The 18,871-nt window shown below is 34.8% G+C and overlaps 2 protein-coding genes across 2 annotated transcripts; one reads left to right on the top strand and one right to left on the bottom strand.

Moving 5' to 3' along the window:
- Positions 1 to 7: 7 nt before the first annotated feature.
- Positions 8 to 5,629, bottom strand: LOC112518435 (BTB/POZ and MATH domain-containing protein 2-like). The gene is made up of 4 exons (XM_025126124.1): positions 4,918 to 5,629; positions 2,801 to 3,149; positions 914 to 1,190; positions 8 to 199 (listed from the first exon to the last, which is right to left on the bottom strand). Exons 1-4 carry the CDS (start codon positions 5,331 to 5,333, stop codon positions 21 to 23), a joined length of 1,221 nt encoding a protein of 406 aa, XP_024981892.1. The 5' UTR covers positions 5,334 to 5,629; the 3' UTR covers positions 8 to 20.
- Positions 5,630 to 10,098: 4,469 nt separating this feature from the next.
- Positions 10,099 to 18,617, top strand: LOC112518338 (E3 ubiquitin-protein ligase SP1). The gene is made up of 11 exons (XM_025125987.1): positions 10,099 to 10,448; positions 10,527 to 10,579; positions 11,587 to 11,711; positions 11,828 to 11,923; positions 12,553 to 12,690; positions 12,792 to 12,857; positions 14,419 to 14,531; positions 15,514 to 15,624; positions 16,679 to 16,722; positions 16,815 to 16,923; positions 18,367 to 18,617. Exons 1-11 carry the CDS (start codon positions 10,375 to 10,377, stop codon positions 18,467 to 18,469), a joined length of 1,032 nt encoding a protein of 343 aa, XP_024981755.1. The 5' UTR covers positions 10,099 to 10,374; the 3' UTR covers positions 18,470 to 18,617.
- The last annotated feature ends 254 nt before the right edge of the window (positions 18,618 to 18,871 follow it).

Below are 18,871 nucleotides of genomic sequence, written 5' to 3'. Positions count from 1 at the left end.
GGGGGGGTTGAGTTATGAAGTTATAATCTCTGTTTTACCCTTCTACCATGTACATCAAGTGCATCCGGTATAACCTCGTTCAATCGTTTGCTAATGGCAGGAGAATGCTCGTTGATCCTCGCTACGTATTCCAAAAGCTCGGTCAAAACATGCGGACAGCTTTCTCGTAAGTAATCAAACCCATCGGTCTGCATCACCGCTGATAAACAAGCAACGAGTCGTTAAGATTTGGGGTGTAAACATTCAAAATAGAGGAAGGGTAATTTTACAACTTTGTTTTAACCGTAAGTCCATGACATGTGTGACTTCGTGTAGCTATGAGTGATGTGATTAGGTAAATCTATAAATATGTAAAATCTAAAGTAAAAATACAAAAGCTACATAAACTAAATAGGACTAAATCTTTCGGAAAAAAGTCACGCCTTGTAAAAAACGCACCTTACAAAAACGCTATAGGCCTTATCGTAAGGGCAGAGACGCATCTTAACGTCATATCACGCCATGACGTGCCTTTTAGAACGCTGTGGGTATCGCAAAACCGCTTTTTGTCAGCCTTTTTATGTTTTATGAGCCCATTACAAGAACTTGTTCCGCAAAACCCTAAAGGGGCGTTTGGTTTGGTGAAATGGTTTGTAGAGATTTGGATTTCGTGGAAGGATTTGCAATTGAAGGGATTTGGATTTGAAATCTTTATTATGTTTGGTTTGTAGGATTTGGAATGGAATTGAATTCCAATCTTTATAAATAATTAGTGACACGTCATCTCCAAACACGGCTATTTTGGTAAACCACCCTAAATTTTAATGGACGTGCATTAATCAACGATACCCGATGCATAATAATCCGTTCTCAAGACTTTTAACCAAAACGCTTTATAATATAATACATATAAACAGTAGGGTAAACGTTTTACCTCTGAGGTTTTCCGGCATGGCTACGAATTTGAGACACACGGCTTTCAACCGTAGACAATGGTGCTGCTCCGCCAATGCTAATGTGGTTGCAACGGTATTTATGGCAACATCTTGGCAAAGATTAGCCTCACAGAGCAGTTGCAGCCTATCTAAACCGTAGCGGTCGGCCGCTGCGAGCAGATGCTGAGACATCAACGTCGAAGCCCATTTTGTGTTAAGACCCGTTAGCTCTTCCATGTCAGGCAGGCTATCCCAGTACATAAAATGAAGCAATGCCTGCACATCAGAAACGCCATGAGGTCGAGCTTTTAACGAGCTACTCGAGCTTGAGTAGATCTTGAACACAAAATAGAACTCGTTTAACTTAACGAGTCGAGCTTCATAAAACCAATGTTCAAGTCAACTCGTTCGAAAGCTCGATTAAATTTTTCGAGTCGAGCCGAGCCATTCGAGCATACACTTTTTCAAGCCAAACATACTCATATGTTCATAAACAATCCAATAGAAATATAAAAATTAACAGTCTCGAGCCAATAAACGAGCTGCGAGTATGAGCCCGTAAACGAGCATCGAGCTCGATAACTCAAAAAATATTCGAGCTCGAACCCTACATTAAGAAAAGTTGCTCGAGCTTGATAAGGAACGGCCCACTAGCCCTAGCCCATGCCCAATTGTAGATCATCAGCTCAGGCCTTGGAATGCTATAAATACTAATAGGTTAGCAATAGAGAAGGCAGGCAAGAATTATAGTTTCTATAGCATTCGGCTGTGAAAGCTTGGGCAGGAGGAAAGGCCGTTCATCGGCTTCATCTTGATTTTGTCATCTCAATCTGATTGAATAAGATAATCAAATAGCTTAATCCTTTGTTTTGGTTTGTTGTATCGATTATTCTGTTCTTGTTTCTAACAGAGCTCCTGGTATAAATTTTTAACGAATAACTTACTTCTCGGCTCGGCTCATTTACACACTAATTGTACTCCCCCCATCCCAAAATAAATGTCCACAATGAAAAAGACACAGTTTTAGAAATTTGTAATTAACCAAAATGACAATTTTACCCTAAATAATAGAGGGAGTAATGAACTTCCCCATGTCATAATTAAGCATAATCAAGGATAGAATTGGAAAGTAAGCATAATTGAAGTGCCTACATGTCACAAACACCATGAACCATGAGGTCTAGTTGCCATCATGAATTGTGCTCCTTTTATCCCAAAATAAATGCCCAAAACGGTTTAGAAATGTGCAATTATTACACTTTTTGATCAACTAAATTACAATTTTATCATTAATAATAAAGGGAGAAGAAATGCACAAGGAACAGGATTTTCAGGCTTGGGCCGGGCCTTGCAAGCCCGTTTTCAGTGAGTAAAAAGGCCCATGTTTTGGGGGTTGAAAAAGGTCCCAATCGAGCTTTTTCATGCCCGGATTTTTCGAATCAGGCCTAGGCCCTGGCCTATCCCCCAAAATTTCAGCCTCATCTGGCTCTGAGGCCTTGCCCAAACCGGGCTTTGGTCTTTGTTTTTTTTTTTTTGTTCATCTATAACAAAGAGTAATATATTTCTCCATCTCATAATAAGCATGATTAAGGGTAGAATTGGAAATTTAACACCAAGTGCGTTTGGTATGCTGGACAGAACTAAAACTTGATGTCCCACATTTGGCGCGAGATTAGAGTTTTTGTCCCACCAAAAACAATGGAACAATACTTGGGAGATGGGACAATATTGGTAAATTACTAAACTATCCATGTCATATTAAAACCTTACTTGAATAGTGGACACTTACCATGGGACAAACGAAAATATAATCGTGAACACTTTATTTTGGGACGGAGCGTGTAATTCAATGCTAAGTTTCAGAAACAAACAACTTTATAACCAACCTTGAAAACCGGGGGCTCTATGTCTTCAACTTCAATGCACCGGCTACTTTGATCTTTCATTGGACCAAAAAGTTGAGCTCTGAAAACCGGTGAGCGGGCTGCAAGTACCAATTTATGAGCAGGAAATGCTTCGCCTTTTACTTCAAAAGAAATATCGGTTCCCTTTCCACACTCGAGAAGCTGCCCAAAGTGTTGACCGATATCTGAAGGTGGTACGTGAATAGAGTATGTCTTAGGGCCTTTTGTATGGGACTTGACCACCCCAACACAACAATGAACCTGAAGACAATCATCTTTCAAGTAGTCCGATGTCTCCAAAGCGGATCTTTTGAAAAACCGCTTATAACCCCTGTAGCATGTCACAAATGAACAACAATAACTAACAAGAATTCCCTCTCGCATAAAGATCCTTAAACAAGAATAGCCGATACAGATAGATATTTTGACTTAAACATTTAAACAGATGGAAAATAACCAAAAAGCATTTGCCAAGCACAAAAAGGGTGATATCTAGTTTGCACGAAAAGCCAAATAGCACAATATAATCCTTTCAAACTCGAGAAGAACACTTTCTAGCAAAGGGGTTAGAAACCCAACCAAGCTAAATGGAGATCCCACGATCCAAGTTCGAAGAGACAACGTAGCTGTTTAGTTGTCGTTTGTTTTTTGAATTTTTACCTGTTATTTACCACTTATGTCTTACCGCTTAAGAAGTTACAGTTACAGTACTGTTTGTTTTTTTCTGATATAAGAGCTTAAAGCCTCGTATTTTCCTCTTATGAGAGAAGAGGTTGACCCATCTATTATCTTCCTCTTATTGACATCAACCTTCATCATTCTTCTATTCTTTTTCCATAAACAATTAATTAGTTATATAAATGTATAATCATAATAAAGAAAAGATATTCTTTTTTCTTTCAGAATCAAATAAATAATTTTATTTTCAATAGCTTCGAGATTACCTACGTGAGAATGAAATGGGTCACTTCTAAGGGAATAGCAAGGGGCTCAATTCCTAATGGTTCTCGGAAAACCATGCATTCCTAATGTGGCGTGGGACACGAGTCTTGAACCATGGCTGCTGTCACAACGAGCCTTTTAAAACACTGACAAAAACTGATCCTAATTTTTATTATTATTTAAGATCAAATAATTAGATTTGAAGAAGCACTAGTGCTGAAAAAGTTATTAATTAGATAAACATACAATTATCAAACTATCATTGACTTTATTAGCTGATTATTTGATTCTAGTTCTTCAAATTGCTATGAAAATGTGCATCCAAACAGCCCCTAAACTCAAATTACAGTCTTCAGTTATATTTCATCCATAGCTACAACCAAGCATCAATGGCCACCCCCAACCACATTATACACTAAACAAACAGATAGATTACATGATCATAGAACTATTAATATTTGGCAAACCAACATATAGGTATTAAGCGAATAGATTAACAAAATCATACGAAACCATTTTAACAAAGAATAATATATGCATACATATATTAAAACCATGTAACACCCCAGTAACCATTCATCTAGATATGCTCATATGCACATGTGCATGCAAGTAATTTGTCCGGTATGCACATGTGCATGCAAGTAATTTGTCCGGTATGCACATGTGTATGACCAAAAAAGGCTTCAATTACTTATATGCACATGTGCATACCGTCTTGTTTACCAAGGTGTTCCTCAGTTTTCATTTTTTGGATTTTCTCCAGAACCTCCCACCCTCTATATTCACGGAAATCGTAAAAAAAATAAAAAAACAGAGCAACATCAGGCAACCATTCATGTGAACCGATGCATATGTGCATAGTGCATACCGGTAATCTGTAAGTAATTTGTCCGGTATACACATCTGCATAACATGCACACCGGTGTAAAAACCAAGATGCATCTCCAGTTACTATTATGCACATGTACATAGAATCCACATGAACCATTACTAGGTTGTTCCTCAGTTTTTTTTTTTTTTTTTGGTATCCCTGAACCTCTCTCCCTCCCTCTATCTTTCTATATTATATATATATATATATATATATATATATTATAATATTTATATATGCATTAACAATCACGATCAAGTAACAAGAACAAAGTTTAGCTTACCACATGCTACCCCTGTATTTAAGAGTATACGGCCCACTCTCTAATGCTCTTCCAAAATGGCTATGAACCTTATGCCTCTCTCTACCACTTTGATCCAAGAGAGTTAGCTCAAAAAGCGCACGTACATCTGATCCTTCGCTAGCTAATGCAATAAACAAAGAAACATATGTCGCATTATCCTCAAGGCTTTTCCCATCAGGGTAAAAGTAGATCGCCCACGAATATCCACCAACCATAAACGTGTCAGACGCTACATACTTCCCAATCCCAATCCCTTTCGATAACGAGTAACCCGATATCCTAAAATCATGTTCTCCGTTCACCGTCTCTGTCACCGACGTAGATGTCGTTGTCACCGCCGGCGGTGATGACGACGATGAAGATGTCCTCAATGTTTCTATACACGGTCTTCCCATCACCAATTTCCCACCAAATTTAAGACAAGAGAAACGCCTAATTTCACAAAAATTCGAATCGGGTATTGCCAAAAACCAGTCAAATCTGATGAATTTGACCGGGTGAGTTTCGAGAAACGTGAAATTGTTGGTCAGATCTAGGGTTTTAAAGGTTAAATTCAAGAAAATACGAGGGTTTTTGAGATGGGATCAAGTTTTTTGAGGAGATCTAGGGTTCAGGTTACGATTCTTCCCGTTGGAGAAGAATCTGAAAAGCTTTCGACAATGCAAAAAGACCAAGAAAAAGGCTTAATCGGGGATTTGGGGGTTTAAATAGGAAGCATTTCGCCGATGGGTTTGGGTGTTTATAAGGTGTGGCGGTGTGCATGATTCAATTGGAGGGGCCGCATTTGGTGCATAGAAGTTGCTTTATTCAAGGGCAGTCTCGTAAATTCGCATTGTAGTTGTAGGGCCTCTTTTTCCACGTTCACATGGGAATGTCCTTCTTAGATTTGAACATGAAACATCCAGACACTTTTAACCTTTCACTTATAAAGTTTAAGTTTAAGTTTAAACTAATCAGGCATCAATTTTGTGATTATTTTTTCTTCTTTTAAATTTTCTATAGGTACAAAATGATCCAGATCAGGATTCATATTTGAGCAAAAGATTGATTATCGATCAACCCTGACTGGTCTCACACGGAACCCATTTTATAGGAACCACATGTGATGAGTCATTATAGAGATGGCTCAGTGGTTGAGTTGAGCAAAGGGATTCAAATCATATCCAGCAAGATTTGAACTTCAACCTGTTTGTATATGTGAGCAAAGTTGCTATGCCCCTTTATCAACCGAACTACATGTCATATGTATAGTCATTAGTTCATGTTGTTTGATTCTGAAAGATAAAACAATCAAATCCCTCTCGTAATATTTTCTTTGTTTGCTTCCCTCTCGTTTTATTCTTCTCCTTGTAACCTATTTCAACTTTCGATCGAAAACTATTAAACCAACTAAATCAAAGCATTTTCGTTCGACTAGAATGACCTGTTTAGTTATCCGGTTTAACATGTATTTTTACGGTCTAAAACGTTTCAAACCAATTAATCCTCCAAAATAGTTAGATATGGATATTATATTTTACGGTTATTAGTCAAACTAAATAGTCAATCCTCCAAATCAACCCGCATGGATTGTAAAGCACTAGTTAATGCTCAAGGGATGAAATGAAAATCTCATCTTCCTCAAATTCGAATCTATGCACTGTCAAAACCTAGAGCTGTTAATGGGCAATACAACCCGTCAAACCCAGTTCGCCCGACCTGTTAGAAAAGTGGACTTGAACAACCATTCTCGAAAAAAGTGGGCAAACCCATACTAGAACACTAAAGTTAATGGGCAGGGTCAACTGATGAGAAAAGATCTAACAAACTCACCCGACACATTATATTGTCATAGTAAATACTTCAACGCCTTATTATTAAAAGAAAAATAGAAGTAGGGTCATAGTCCCTCTGCTGAATACTAAATGCCTCCCAATTAAATATTACTTGTGATATGTCATATAATACGTCTCGTATATTGATCTTGAAGTATTATGTTGTTATATTTGCTGTTGAAAACCCATATTTTGAAAGTTGATAAATAATCGAGAGATCATTTCCGTACTACATATTACGTGTAACTATTATTTTTCATATGATATGTGTATCTTTTACGTCTTAATTTTATATTAAAAAAAACCCGTACTTTCAGTGATTTTATATAAGTTTTCATTTTTCAAATGTAAAAAACAGGTCCATTTGTTCATGGACAAGCCCGACTCGTTTATTAGGTAGATACAGACAAGTTCTCAAGCACCAAAAAAATATCTCTAGCCTTGCCCAAGCCAACGAATACCTCTATCAAAATCCTTCTGGTCACAAAGGTTTACTTGCAATGACTTCAGGTTGTTCGTGGTCATACAATGATTAGTCGGTGTCCTGGTCCGGATAACCATATATATAAAAAAACAAAGCTTAGGGTCCAAGGGTCTGTTTGTTAGCATTTCAACTAGCTTAATACGACTCATAGTTTATCTAGTCAGTTTATCTGTTTGATAGTGGCTTAATAATATAGAGAATGATTTATTCATAAAATATATAAGGGAAATTTTATGCAAAAAATTAAGTTTTTGTTTTCTTTCAAACTTGACCCTTTTAATTAAAAAACAAGTTCATTATAATTATGAAAAAAAGTGTCTAAAGCAAAAGTCTTTTCAAATTATATAAAATAGATAATAGACATATTTGTCCATCTATACTATATTATAAGGCATTTGAGAAAAAAACTTTTAAAAAACATTTTTATGCACAAACTACTGTTTGTTGATGCATATCACTTATAAATTAAAATTCAAGATTACAAGTAAATTGTTTGTAAGTATAACTTATTAAAACTTTATATTTGAATTCGTGTGACTAACTATAGATAAATATAATCAAATAAAGAATAAACGTCTATTTTTAAATATAAAAAAATCAAATATAATTAGGATAATTATTGAGTTATAACAAAATATTTAATTATCATTTCTATAAAAAAAAATATATTAAACCAAAAATAAACTACTTCGTTATTAAACTTAAATTAAACTGTTCTAAAAAATTAAATTAATGAAATTACACAAAAAACAAGAACTTTTAAACAATTAAAATTATCGTTTTTTCTTTTGTCTCAGTCAATGTTATAACACGGTTTTATATGGTTTTGAAAAAACAATAATGTTTTTATTCTTTAATAAAATATAAATATGAAGATATCATAAAGAATTAATTTTTTTTATATAAACACCAAACTAACTATTTAATTTATTTTTGTGTATTTATTTAATTTATTTTTGGTTTAATAATATATTTTTTATAAAAAATAACGAAATATTTGTTAGAACTCAATGATTATTCTAATTATATTTTAGATTTTTTATATTTAAAACGATATGTTTATTCTTTCTTTAATTATGTTCATATGCAATTAGTTATACAAATCAAACCATGAAATTTTTATAAGTTGTATTTACGTACAATTTACTTGTAATATTGAATTATAAGTAATATACATCAATAAACAATATTTAATGCATAAAAAATGATTTTTAAGAGTTCTCATCAAATGTTTTATAATATACTAGAATGATACACGTACAATGCAATGAGATATATGTTCATTTTACTGTTTTGTTTTATTTCATCTCTATTGATATATAATACGATTTATGTGGTTTTGATAAAAATAATGTTTTACTTTTGAATAAAAACGAATTTGAAGATATCATAAAAATTCGAAATAATATATCGATATTAATACAAAATTAGCTATTTAAAAGTTATCGTTTTTTTTGTATAATATATTTAATTAAACCGTTTACTATAATTTAATTTAGGTCTAACAGCGAAATAATTTATTTTTGGCTTAACAATATAATTTTTATAAAAATAATGATTTTGTTAGAACTTAATGATTATCCTAATTATATTTTAAATGAGATGTTTATCCTGTATCTGATTATGTTTATCTGTGGTTAGTTATATTAATTCAAAAAATGAAGTTTTAATAAATTGTACTTACGCATAATTTACTTATAATTTATAATTATAAGTAACATAAATCAATGAATAATGATTTTTAAGAGTGTTTATCAAATACTTTATAATATAGTATATATATATATGGGAAAATTGCACAAAAATGGAAACAACTTTCACCTGATTTCTATTTTGGGGAACCAACTTTCAAAATCGTCATTTTGGGGAACTAACTTTCACTTGATTTTTATTTTGGGGAACCAACTTTCACCCGATTCTTATTTTGGTGAACCAACTTTCAAAATCGTCATTTTGGGGAACCAACTTTCAAAATCGTAATTTTGGGGAACCAACTTGCATTTGATTCCTATTTTGGGAAACCAACTTGCAAAATAATTATAGAAAAACAACTAAAATTAATTTTTTTTCAAAAATTAATGCAATAAAATATATTTTTCATTTCAAATCTCGTTTTTTTAAATTCAGATATCAAATTGAAGATTTATCGAAAAAAAATACAAATTACCACGATAAAAATTGTTTTTTCCTAATGCAATAAAAAAATCAATTTAATAGAAAAAAATTAATTGATGCAATAAAAAATAAATATTAAATATCAYATTCAAGATTTTTATATCTAACCAATCTGTGTTAATATTAAAGTTTAAATCAAATTTGGCAAATCCAACCAAAAGTTTGATAGAGACCCTTAAATTATCTGTTACCTGTTCAACAGATCAATAAGACCCTTAAATAAACAAAAAGTTCGATAGAGATCCCTAAATGACGATTTTAAAAGTTGGTTCCCCAAAATAGGAATCAGGTGAAAGTTGGTTCCATTTTGGTGTAATTTTCCCATTTTTCTATAATTATTTTGCAAGTTGGTTCCCCAAAATAGGAATCAGGTGAAAGTTGGTTCCATTTTGGTGTAATTTTCCCATTTTTCTATAATTATTTTTCAAGTTGGTTCCCCAAAATAGGAATTAGCTGCAAGTTGGTTTTTTAAAATGACGATTTTGAAAGTCCGTTCCCAAAAATAAGAATCATGTGAAAGTTGGTTCCATTTTGGTGCAATTTTCCATATATATATATATATAATGATTTATTTTTTCCCGGATAATTAATATTTCTTTTTATAAATTAGATTCGACGTGGATATTAATTTGTGTTCTCCATCCCTCCACTCCTACATCTTCCCCGACATACAAAGAGTCTTGTAGATGGATTTTTCCCAACTCAACGAGTTCCAATAGTTCTTTCCCTCCTTCTCTTAGTATCGGATCCTTCTCCCAATCTCACTTCCCCTTTGCCTTTTTGGATCAATCGTCGAAATCAACTTGAATCTCCCCGTAATTGCATCACCAATTTGTTGTATTTCGATCCACAACTTGAAAAATTCACTTAATTCTCCACTTTGCCCTATATTTGTTCTTCAATGTTTGGAGGTTGAAGCTGCTGATTCGTTGATCAATTTGATAATTTATCATCATCATCACGATGATTCCATGGGGCGGAGTCACTTGTTGTTTGAGTGCCGCTGCTCTTTATCTCCTCGGACGAAATAGCGGAAAGTAATTTGATTCATCATTCATCCCTATCCTATTTGATTTTGGTGGTGTTTTTTTAACTTCTATTTGTTCGATTTTCAGGGATGCAGAGATTCTCAAATCGGTAACTCGAGTTAATCAGCTGAAAGATTTGGGTTAGTCATTCAATTCCTCTTCCATTGTTCTTATGTTCCAAAGAAAGAGATTATAACTAGGTTTTATTTGGAAACTTCAAAATTGCATGCTTAATGTGTCATAATCTATTAGGTCTGCTTGTTAGCAGCTTTATGAGACTCACAGCTTATTTAGTCAGCTATACATGACTAGCTATGATTGGAGTATTGGTAGTGGCTTGGTATTGGCTTAACGATATAGAAAGTGAGTTATTAATTAAGCGGGGGAGCTTTAGGTAGAAAGCCAAGATTTTTTCAAACTTGTCCGTCCCAATTAAAAAACTAGCACATTCCATCTATGAAAAAACCAATTCAAATGAAAACCTTCCCAATATATACAGACAACAGCTTTCTTCATGTATTGTTATCTTTATTATATATTTATATCTTTTTGTTAATTATTTCGGGTAAAATGCATGAGAAGAATTCATCAAAATGCAACTAAGTCTTCTTTTTCTTCCAAATTCAGTGTAACAAATAATATTTTTTGCTCAGTCAATGTAACTAAGTATCAAAATTTTCTAGTTTTTCTTGTATGTTTATTGAACACTTCGCCGGAACCCTTCCTAAAACATTTCATAAATAGGTATCAACGTCATTTAATGTTACAAAATCAGCAGGTTACAGGTCAAAATAATTACAAAATAAGAAATTTCGAAACCTTGTTACATCGAGTGAGGAAAAAATTATCGCAAATAAACCAAACTTTGTTGCATTTTGATGCATTTTGCCCTATTCTTTTCCGGAACATATTTGTATTGATTTAAGATTTTAAAAGCATTAGGGGAAAACTTATTCCTTTTCAATTAGGGTCTTCAATGATAAATTCATCACATGCATTTAGGTCAATGTAGCTGCAAAACAATTGTCTTCTTTAATCACCCATAATACACAAAAGTGCAACATTCAATACCTATAAACATTATAGTAGAATGATCCGAGAGATTGTGTTTTTTACTTGACGAGTATTGTTTTCTTTTACATTTCAGCACAATTATTAGATGCTGCAAACAAAGTGTTGCCTTTCGTTGTGACAATATCTGGCAGAGTCAGTTCAGACACCCCAATCAATTGTGAATATAGTGGTTTGCGAGGAGTTATAGTGGAGGAGACGGTAATGAGTCTTTCGAAGTGCACAGAAATCATGTTTTCTTATTTCTTTATTTCATGTATATCTTCAATGTTTTATGAGAATGTTGATGGCATGGAACACGCTCTTACTATTTTCAGGCAGAGCAACACTTTTTGAAACATAACGATGCTGGTTCATGGATTCAGGATTCTGCATTGATGCTTTCCATGTGTAAAGAGGTTCCATGGTACTTGGTGAGCAAAATGTTTGATCGCTTACTTAATTGTTCCTAGTTTAAGCAATATAGGCTGTTTGGCTGGTTTTCCATTGAGTCCCGAATTGGATAAAGCCAACTGGGTGGATTAATCTGTTTGTATGGATTGGGAGGGTGTTTGTTTGGTAGGGTTTTTTCATAGATGGAAGGAGCTTTTTTTTTTCAATTGGGAGGGGAAGTTTGGAAAAACTTGGCTTTATGCATAAAGCTTCCCACTAGAAGCTTACCAAATAAGTAACTTTCTATATCATTAAGCCACTACCAAACAGTCATATATAGCTGACTAAATAAGCTGTAGGTCTCATTAAACTCATTAAGCAGTTAACGGCCAGGCCCTTAATGCCTGGTTCCTCAGGCATTGGAATTCGTTAACCTCGAGGGCCAACTCAACTGGCAAATAAATGCTAGGCCTTGGGGATCCTTTCCATAGGTTGCTAGTTTGAGTCTCTTCAGGGCCACTCGGGATTTTCTTGGTTTTTATCTTCAGGGCCCCAATGGGATTAGTCGAGGTGCATGCAAGTTGGCCCAGACAACCACAATTACCAAAAATAGAATTGTGATTCTTTGGGATGAAATTGTCTAGGCTAATTCTTGACTAGTTTGCATTAGGACGATGGAAGCGCTCGTGTATATGTTGTTGGAGCTCGTGGCGCTGCTGGTTTGGTGTTAACCGTTGGAAGTGAAGTGTTCGAGGAGTCTGGACGGTCACTTGTTCGTGGAACATTAGACTACTTGCAAGGTCTCAAGGTATGGAATACATTGATTTGGTGCATTGTATATATACTTATGTGTACCAATGAATTAATGCTATTAATTATGGCTTATGTAACAATTTCATTGTTCTGAAGATGCTTGGAGTCAAGCGAATTGAACGTGTTCTTCCAACGGGTACTCCGTTGACTGTTGTTGGTGAGGTATGGTGTTATGCATAATTTTTCTTTTTATACAAGTGGGAAAGGAACCATTGTCTCTTTTGTTTAACTTGTACAATATATTTATGTGACGGTCCATAAAAAACAAATTAAAGAAAATTTTTAAGTGCTATGTGAGGAATTGTAAGTGGATGAAAGGAGAACAGGGTTAGGCCTTGTTTGTTTTTAGAAAAAAAATCCTCTTATCACTTATTCGGTAAGAGGTTAACCAATTCAGACCATTTGTTTTTTTCTCCTTTTTCTTACCCCCTTATCACTTACGTTCCTCTGATAGCATAAGAGGTAAACCCACCCTTTATTTACCTCTTATTGTTCTCCAGAACTAGTGGCAAAAATAAACCGCATCAAACGAATCCTATAATTTTTTAACAATTTTCTTTTGTTTTCAATAAGTTATGAGCTTGATGCTTCCCTAAGCTCTAAGTAAAGAAAGCTATGAGTATAGAAATCTCAAACAATTTTCTTTTGTTTCCAATTATCACTTACCTTCCTCTGATAGAGTAAGAGGTTTACCCACCCCTTATTAACCTCTTATTGTTCTCCAGAACTAGCGGCGAAGATAAACCACATCAAATGAGCCCCATAAATTGCAAACAATTTTCTTTTGTTTTCAATTAATTATGAGCTTGATACTCCCTAAGCTATACATATAGAAAGCTACAAGTACAGAAGTCTCAAACAGTTTTCCTTTGTTTTCAATAAGTTGCCTGAAATAAATTTTATACAAGATGAACTTTTTAATGGTTTGAATTTAGAGGCATAAAGTGGTGGGTTTATTAGCCAAAACAACTAGAATCGGGTTCAAGAAATTGCCCGTAAAAGCTCTTACACGGATTTAGACATTTATCAATTTACAAAAACAAACAATCTTATTGATTATGCTTTCAGACTTCAGCACCATCTTTTATCATTCAGAAGTGAAATAAGACTTCAGACTTCAACACCTCTTAAAAACATACGACTCCTTAATATCTAATGTGTCAATGCACTACCAAAGAACACGATTATCAGTTTGATCTTTTGTAGAAATAAATCACCTAGTTGCTTACAAATTGATGACAACATTTTTCTACATAGCACTTAAGCTGCAATGTGGAGTAACCATCATCTAGAAGTAACGGAAGAGGTTATCAAATTTGTATAATCTAAAATACCAGCTTGAAACTTCAATATTTGGGTTTGGTTCACAATCATGAATGGGGTAGTCAGGATTATGTTTCTTTTTTACCATACTCTGGGATCTCATAGAATACTGCCAATTACAGCCCATTGATTTCATTTATGATTATCCTTTCATTTGATTTCTTCAACTACTAATAAGAACTCAAAAGTGAAGATTCAATTAAAGTAATTACTCATTTTGACCAACTGTTTTTATGTAAATATAGAGTAATAAGCAAACATGTCCTTCTTTTCCATAACATTCTAACTCTGTCTGTTCATTCTGAATTTTCTTAATATTTTTTAGATGAGATTTATGTTAATTTTTGGTTCCATTAATCTGTTTCTTCAACTTCATTTTGAGTCTTCCCCTGAAATGCAGGCTATTAAAGATGACGTTGGAACAGTTCGGATTCAGCGACCCCTCAAAGGCCCGTTTTATGTCTCTCATAAAACCATTGATCAACTCATTGCAAATCTTGGGAAATGGGCCAGGTTATCTACTAGCAGTCGGAGCATATTTAGTTTGTTTCTGTACTGGTTATATGTTGCTTTATTCTTCTTGGTTTGCTTTTAAAATATGCACTGGACTCAGGAGGAAGAGTTACAGGCATGCGAAAACTAAGAGCATCTTCAACAGATTTCTCCAAAATTTCTCCAAGTTGAGAATAAAACTTCAAAATCTCTTAAATGGAAATACATTCAACTCCGATAGATTCTCCATTTTGGAGATTGCAACATTGATTATAATATTATGATATTTTATTCATCTAATAAAATATTCTCTCTCTCTAAATATTTAATTTCAAAGTTTCCTATTGGTGGGAATATATTAAAAAAGTATTTCTCTCTCATTATAATCATATTTGGGGTGCTCTCAACATTTGGAGTTTTGTACACTCTCTCTCCTACTTTCTTCATTTTGGAGAATCTGCTGGAGCAAAAAACATGCCATAAATCCCTAAAATCTCTATTTTCTCTCCATTTTGGAGAATCTGTTGGAGATGCTTTAATGGGGTGTTTGGTTAGAGGTATTAAGCAGTAATTAATGAGATCGAAATTAAAAGAAAGTGTTTGGTTTTATATAGTATAATGGGCCCATTCCCCACAAGCCCGAATTTTCATTCTGTGTAAAATTGGGGGAAATGAAAATTCTTTCCCATTTTCATTCCCCAGTCCGACCCAGACAACCCCTATCTACTATATGTTGCCATGTTGGAAAGAAATGCATGAAGCTCGACTAGCAAATAAATGCTAGGCCTTGGGGGAGGACCCCCATAGGCTGCCAGTTTGAGTCTCCTCAAGGCCACTGGGGATTTTCTTGGTATCTTGAGGGACCCATGGGATTAGTCGAGATGCGTGCAAGCTGGCCCGGACACCCATGATTACCAAAAAATTACAGGATGCTCTTTGATATTTTCAATAGATGAACGGTTCTTTTTTACTACATTTCCCTACTGAATTCTGCTCCTTTCAGATGGTACAAGTATGCGTCATTGGGTTTCACAGCATTTGGTATTTATCTGATTGCTAAGCATGCTTTTCGACAGATAATGGAAAGAAAACGTCATTGGGAATTGAAGAGAAGGTATGGGTGCTTTTAATGGTTGCTTGTGACTAATAGGCATTTAAATACGACTTTCCTTTTCAGTTTGTTACTGTTTATTGAAACAAATATCCATATATTGCTGGGTAGTCCTTAGCTCACACTTCTTAATGTGGATGCTTGTTAAATGATTGATGCCTTTAAGTTAGGACTAAATTCAGCCAGCAAACTAATGAAAAGATTAATATGACCAATATACAGTTTTGCAGTTATTCTGGTTGATATATATATATATATATATATATATATATATTGAGAGAGAGAGAGTCGGGTTCAAAAGAGAATATAGCTATTTAAGAGAATAAGCAAACGGTTGAATCACATGTGATTTTACACTAACATCACGTACAAAATCACATGTGATTCGCTCGACCTTGCCCCGCGATCTGAAGACGCGGCCATGTCGCCTGCACGCTTTTTTGGCCGTTAATGTAAAATCACATGTGATTTTGCACATGATTTGGCCGTTTTCGTATTCTCTAAAATAGTTAGCGTTCTCGTTTGATCCCCCCCCCCCCCTGCGGGCGGGCCTCTCTCTACATATATAGGGAGGTTCAAGGGAAACCCCTCAAAAAAGAAAAATTGAGTAACACTCTGGTAACTATCCATCGGGATCAATCTGAGCATAGCCCGAGACACTTATCTAAAAAAAAGTTGCCAAATGTGTTTTTAGCAAATTCCACCATTGTGAAGGATTTTGTAAGTTTTGTGGTTGATTTCAAGGGATTTTTTAAGTTTTTGGTGATTCATAGAGATTTATAAAGTTTTTCGGTTGATTTCAAGGGACTTTTTTGATTTTTTGGTTGATGTCCCTTGTATTTTCTAATATCCCGGAGCAGCCCTCAAAGTTTAGTGGTGCACTTTTCATACCTCAAAAAATTCCATTTGCGAAAATCGATTGAGTAGGTGCGCGGGACCCACTAGGGCCATCCCTGATTCCACTCTACCTCAAGTGTTATTCATTCTTGGTATATTTGCTCTACCATGTCAATTTCACATGAAGTGAACTCTTTCTCGATCCTCATTTTCTTTGCAGAGTTCTCGATGCTGCAGCCAGAAGACCAACTCCATATAGCGAAGGTCAGTTGCTTTGTTACGTTATCCATCAATTTAGTTTCTTTAAAACTATATTGTTATATTCTAACAACAAGGTTACAAGCGAAAAACTTCAGGTTCAAATGGTGAAGCGGAAAACGGAGGCAATAGCACCCGAAAAGATGTGCAAATGCCCGATATATGTGTCATATGTCTTGAGCAGGAGTACAATTCCGTTTTTGTTCCGTAAGTTTTCCGAAAACATATTTTCCTAGTTATTTTTTGGTAACAATTTTCATGCATGTGGTTTGTTAATAATTTCAATTTTGTTTTTGTGGTTTAGAAATTGTGATTTTATCCCTATGGTTTACAATTTATTGTTATTTTCGGCCCTAGACTAATTCCTACCTTTAAGTACAAAGGACCAAAACAGTAAAGAATTGTAAAACATAGGGTTCGAAACAACAATAGATTGTAAATCATAAGGACAAAAATAGCAATGAAGTGCAAATCATAGGGACAAAAACCGCAATTTCTAAACCACAGGGATGAAAATAGCAATTTTTAACAAACCAAAGGGACAAAAAACGTAATTTACTCCATATAAAATCATCAAACAACTTTTAGGGACAACTTGTCCGGTCTTAATCTGTCCGGTGCTAGTCATGCCAAACACGAGACAGACTTGTTCTGCCTTCTTGACTCTTGCCATGTCTTGTTCAGTCTTGTCTTGGTACCAAACGCTACCATAGGGAGGAGCCTAAAGGCCTAGCCTATATTTGCCGGTTGACTGGCCCCCGAGGTTATCTGTTTTTTGTCTTATAGAAACTTAAAATGGCTAATCGGTCCCTCTTCATTAGATATTATTGCCACCCTTGATGATCCCATAATTTTTGGGGACTTCAAGTATGAAGAGAAGGAGGTTAGGTTTGCGTACATCTCACCTTCTAGCCCCTACTTTCAAGTGGGATTTATTGGGTTAGGGCCTGTTTATTAGCTGCTTAATGAGCTTAAAGGGACTCGTAGCATATTTGGTAAGCTATACATGACTGCTTGGTAGTGGCTTAATTATATAGAAAGTGGCTTATTCAGTAAGCTTTTAGGCGGGAGATTTATGTAGAAAGTCAAATTTTTTCCAAACCTACCCATTCCAATTAAAAAACACGCTCCCTCTATCTATGAAACAATCCTCCCAAACAAAAATCTTCCCAGTCCATCCAAATAAATTAATCTACACAAACATCTTTATCCATATAGGACTTAATGGAAAACCAACCAGACGGCCCCTTAGTTTGATTTGGTTTTATGTACAAAGGGAAGTGGGTTTTCTCGAAAACAACCTTTACTCTTTTAGGATAGAGAACATGTCTTCATACATTTTACCCCCGTGACTCTACTTAAGAAAATAGAATTTACCGAGTCAGTTTGATTTGGTTTTGTTTTATGTATGAAGAGAAGGCTGCCCTTGATATTATTAGCATATGGTTGTTAACTTTCTCTTTTCCGAGTATATAATATTTATATACGGTAAATGCTCACGCACACTCCTGAAGTTTGACCTTCTCATAGGTCGGGCGCTATTGGGTACCACTGCGCCAATGATCCTTTGGATGGTTTTTAACTTTTTTGTTGTTTACGATGATTGAATTTGCAAAAATACGAAATGAACAAATGGCTTCGGTTTTTCAGGTGTGGTCATATGTGCTGTTGTATGACATGCTCTTCAAAGTTGACATATTGTCCACTATGTCGAACTCGAATCGGGCAGGTGGTGAAGACCTTCCGTCATTGAGCAATTGGCTGCTTGTCGGCATGAATACTTAAGATATCGAATTTGAACCGATACCTTTGTTGGCCATGAATTCTTGGTCTTCCAAGTTTTTAGTGTTTGCTTCTCCTTGAACCCAATTTTCAATAACTAGAATCTACATTTAGCATTAGTTGCATATTTTAGAAGTTATATATATATATATATATATATATATATATATATATATATACACACACACACACACCAAAGGTGTAGATGCATATTTCACCTTATTATAGTTTGATTGCTACTTCTCACCTCTTTCCTTTTAATTTTTGTTTTGCAAGCTTGGGGTGGGTGGGGTTGGGATCACCTGAAACAGCCTCTCTATTTTTGGTAGTCAAGGTATATGTACATCTTTTAACCCCACATCCTAACTTTGTG

The sequence above is a fragment of the Cynara cardunculus genome (assembly GCF_001531365.2).
Source record: "Cynara cardunculus var. scolymus isolate 2C chromosome LG 9, CcrdV1, whole genome shotgun sequence".
Lineage (NCBI taxonomy): Eukaryota > Viridiplantae > Streptophyta > Magnoliopsida > Asterales > Asteraceae > Cynara > Cynara cardunculus.
The sequence above is the reverse complement of the archived record's forward strand: the minus strand, read 5'-3'. Positions and strand labels throughout refer to the sequence as shown.

What these genes read in the sequence shown, in the direction of transcription:
- LOC112518435 (XM_025126124.1), bottom strand. Translation starts at nt 5,333, where the DNA reads ATGGGAAGACCGTGTATAGAAACATTGAGGACATCTTCATCGTCGTCA. An exon ending in AAATACAGGGGTAGCATGTG is followed by an intron (nt 3,150 to 4,917) that starts GTAAGCTAAACT and finishes GACATGCTACAG; the next exon opens with GGGTTATAAGCGGTTTTTCA. An exon ending in CATGCCGGAAAACCTCAGAG is followed by an intron (nt 200 to 913) that starts GTAAAACGTTTA and finishes CTTGTTTATCAG; the next exon opens with CGGTGATGCAGACCGATGGG.
- LOC112518338 (XM_025125987.1), top strand. Translation starts at nt 10,375, where the DNA reads ATGATTCCATGGGGCGGAGTCACTTGTTGTTTGAGTGCCGCTGCTCTT. An exon ending in ACTACTTGCAAGGTCTCAAG is followed by an intron (nt 12,691 to 12,791) that starts GTATGGAATACA and finishes ATTGTTCTGAAG; the next exon opens with ATGCTTGGAGTCAAGCGAAT. An exon ending in AATCTTGGGAAATGGGCCAG is followed by an intron (nt 14,532 to 15,513) that starts GTTATCTACTAG and finishes TGCTCCTTTCAG; the next exon opens with ATGGTACAAGTATGCGTCAT.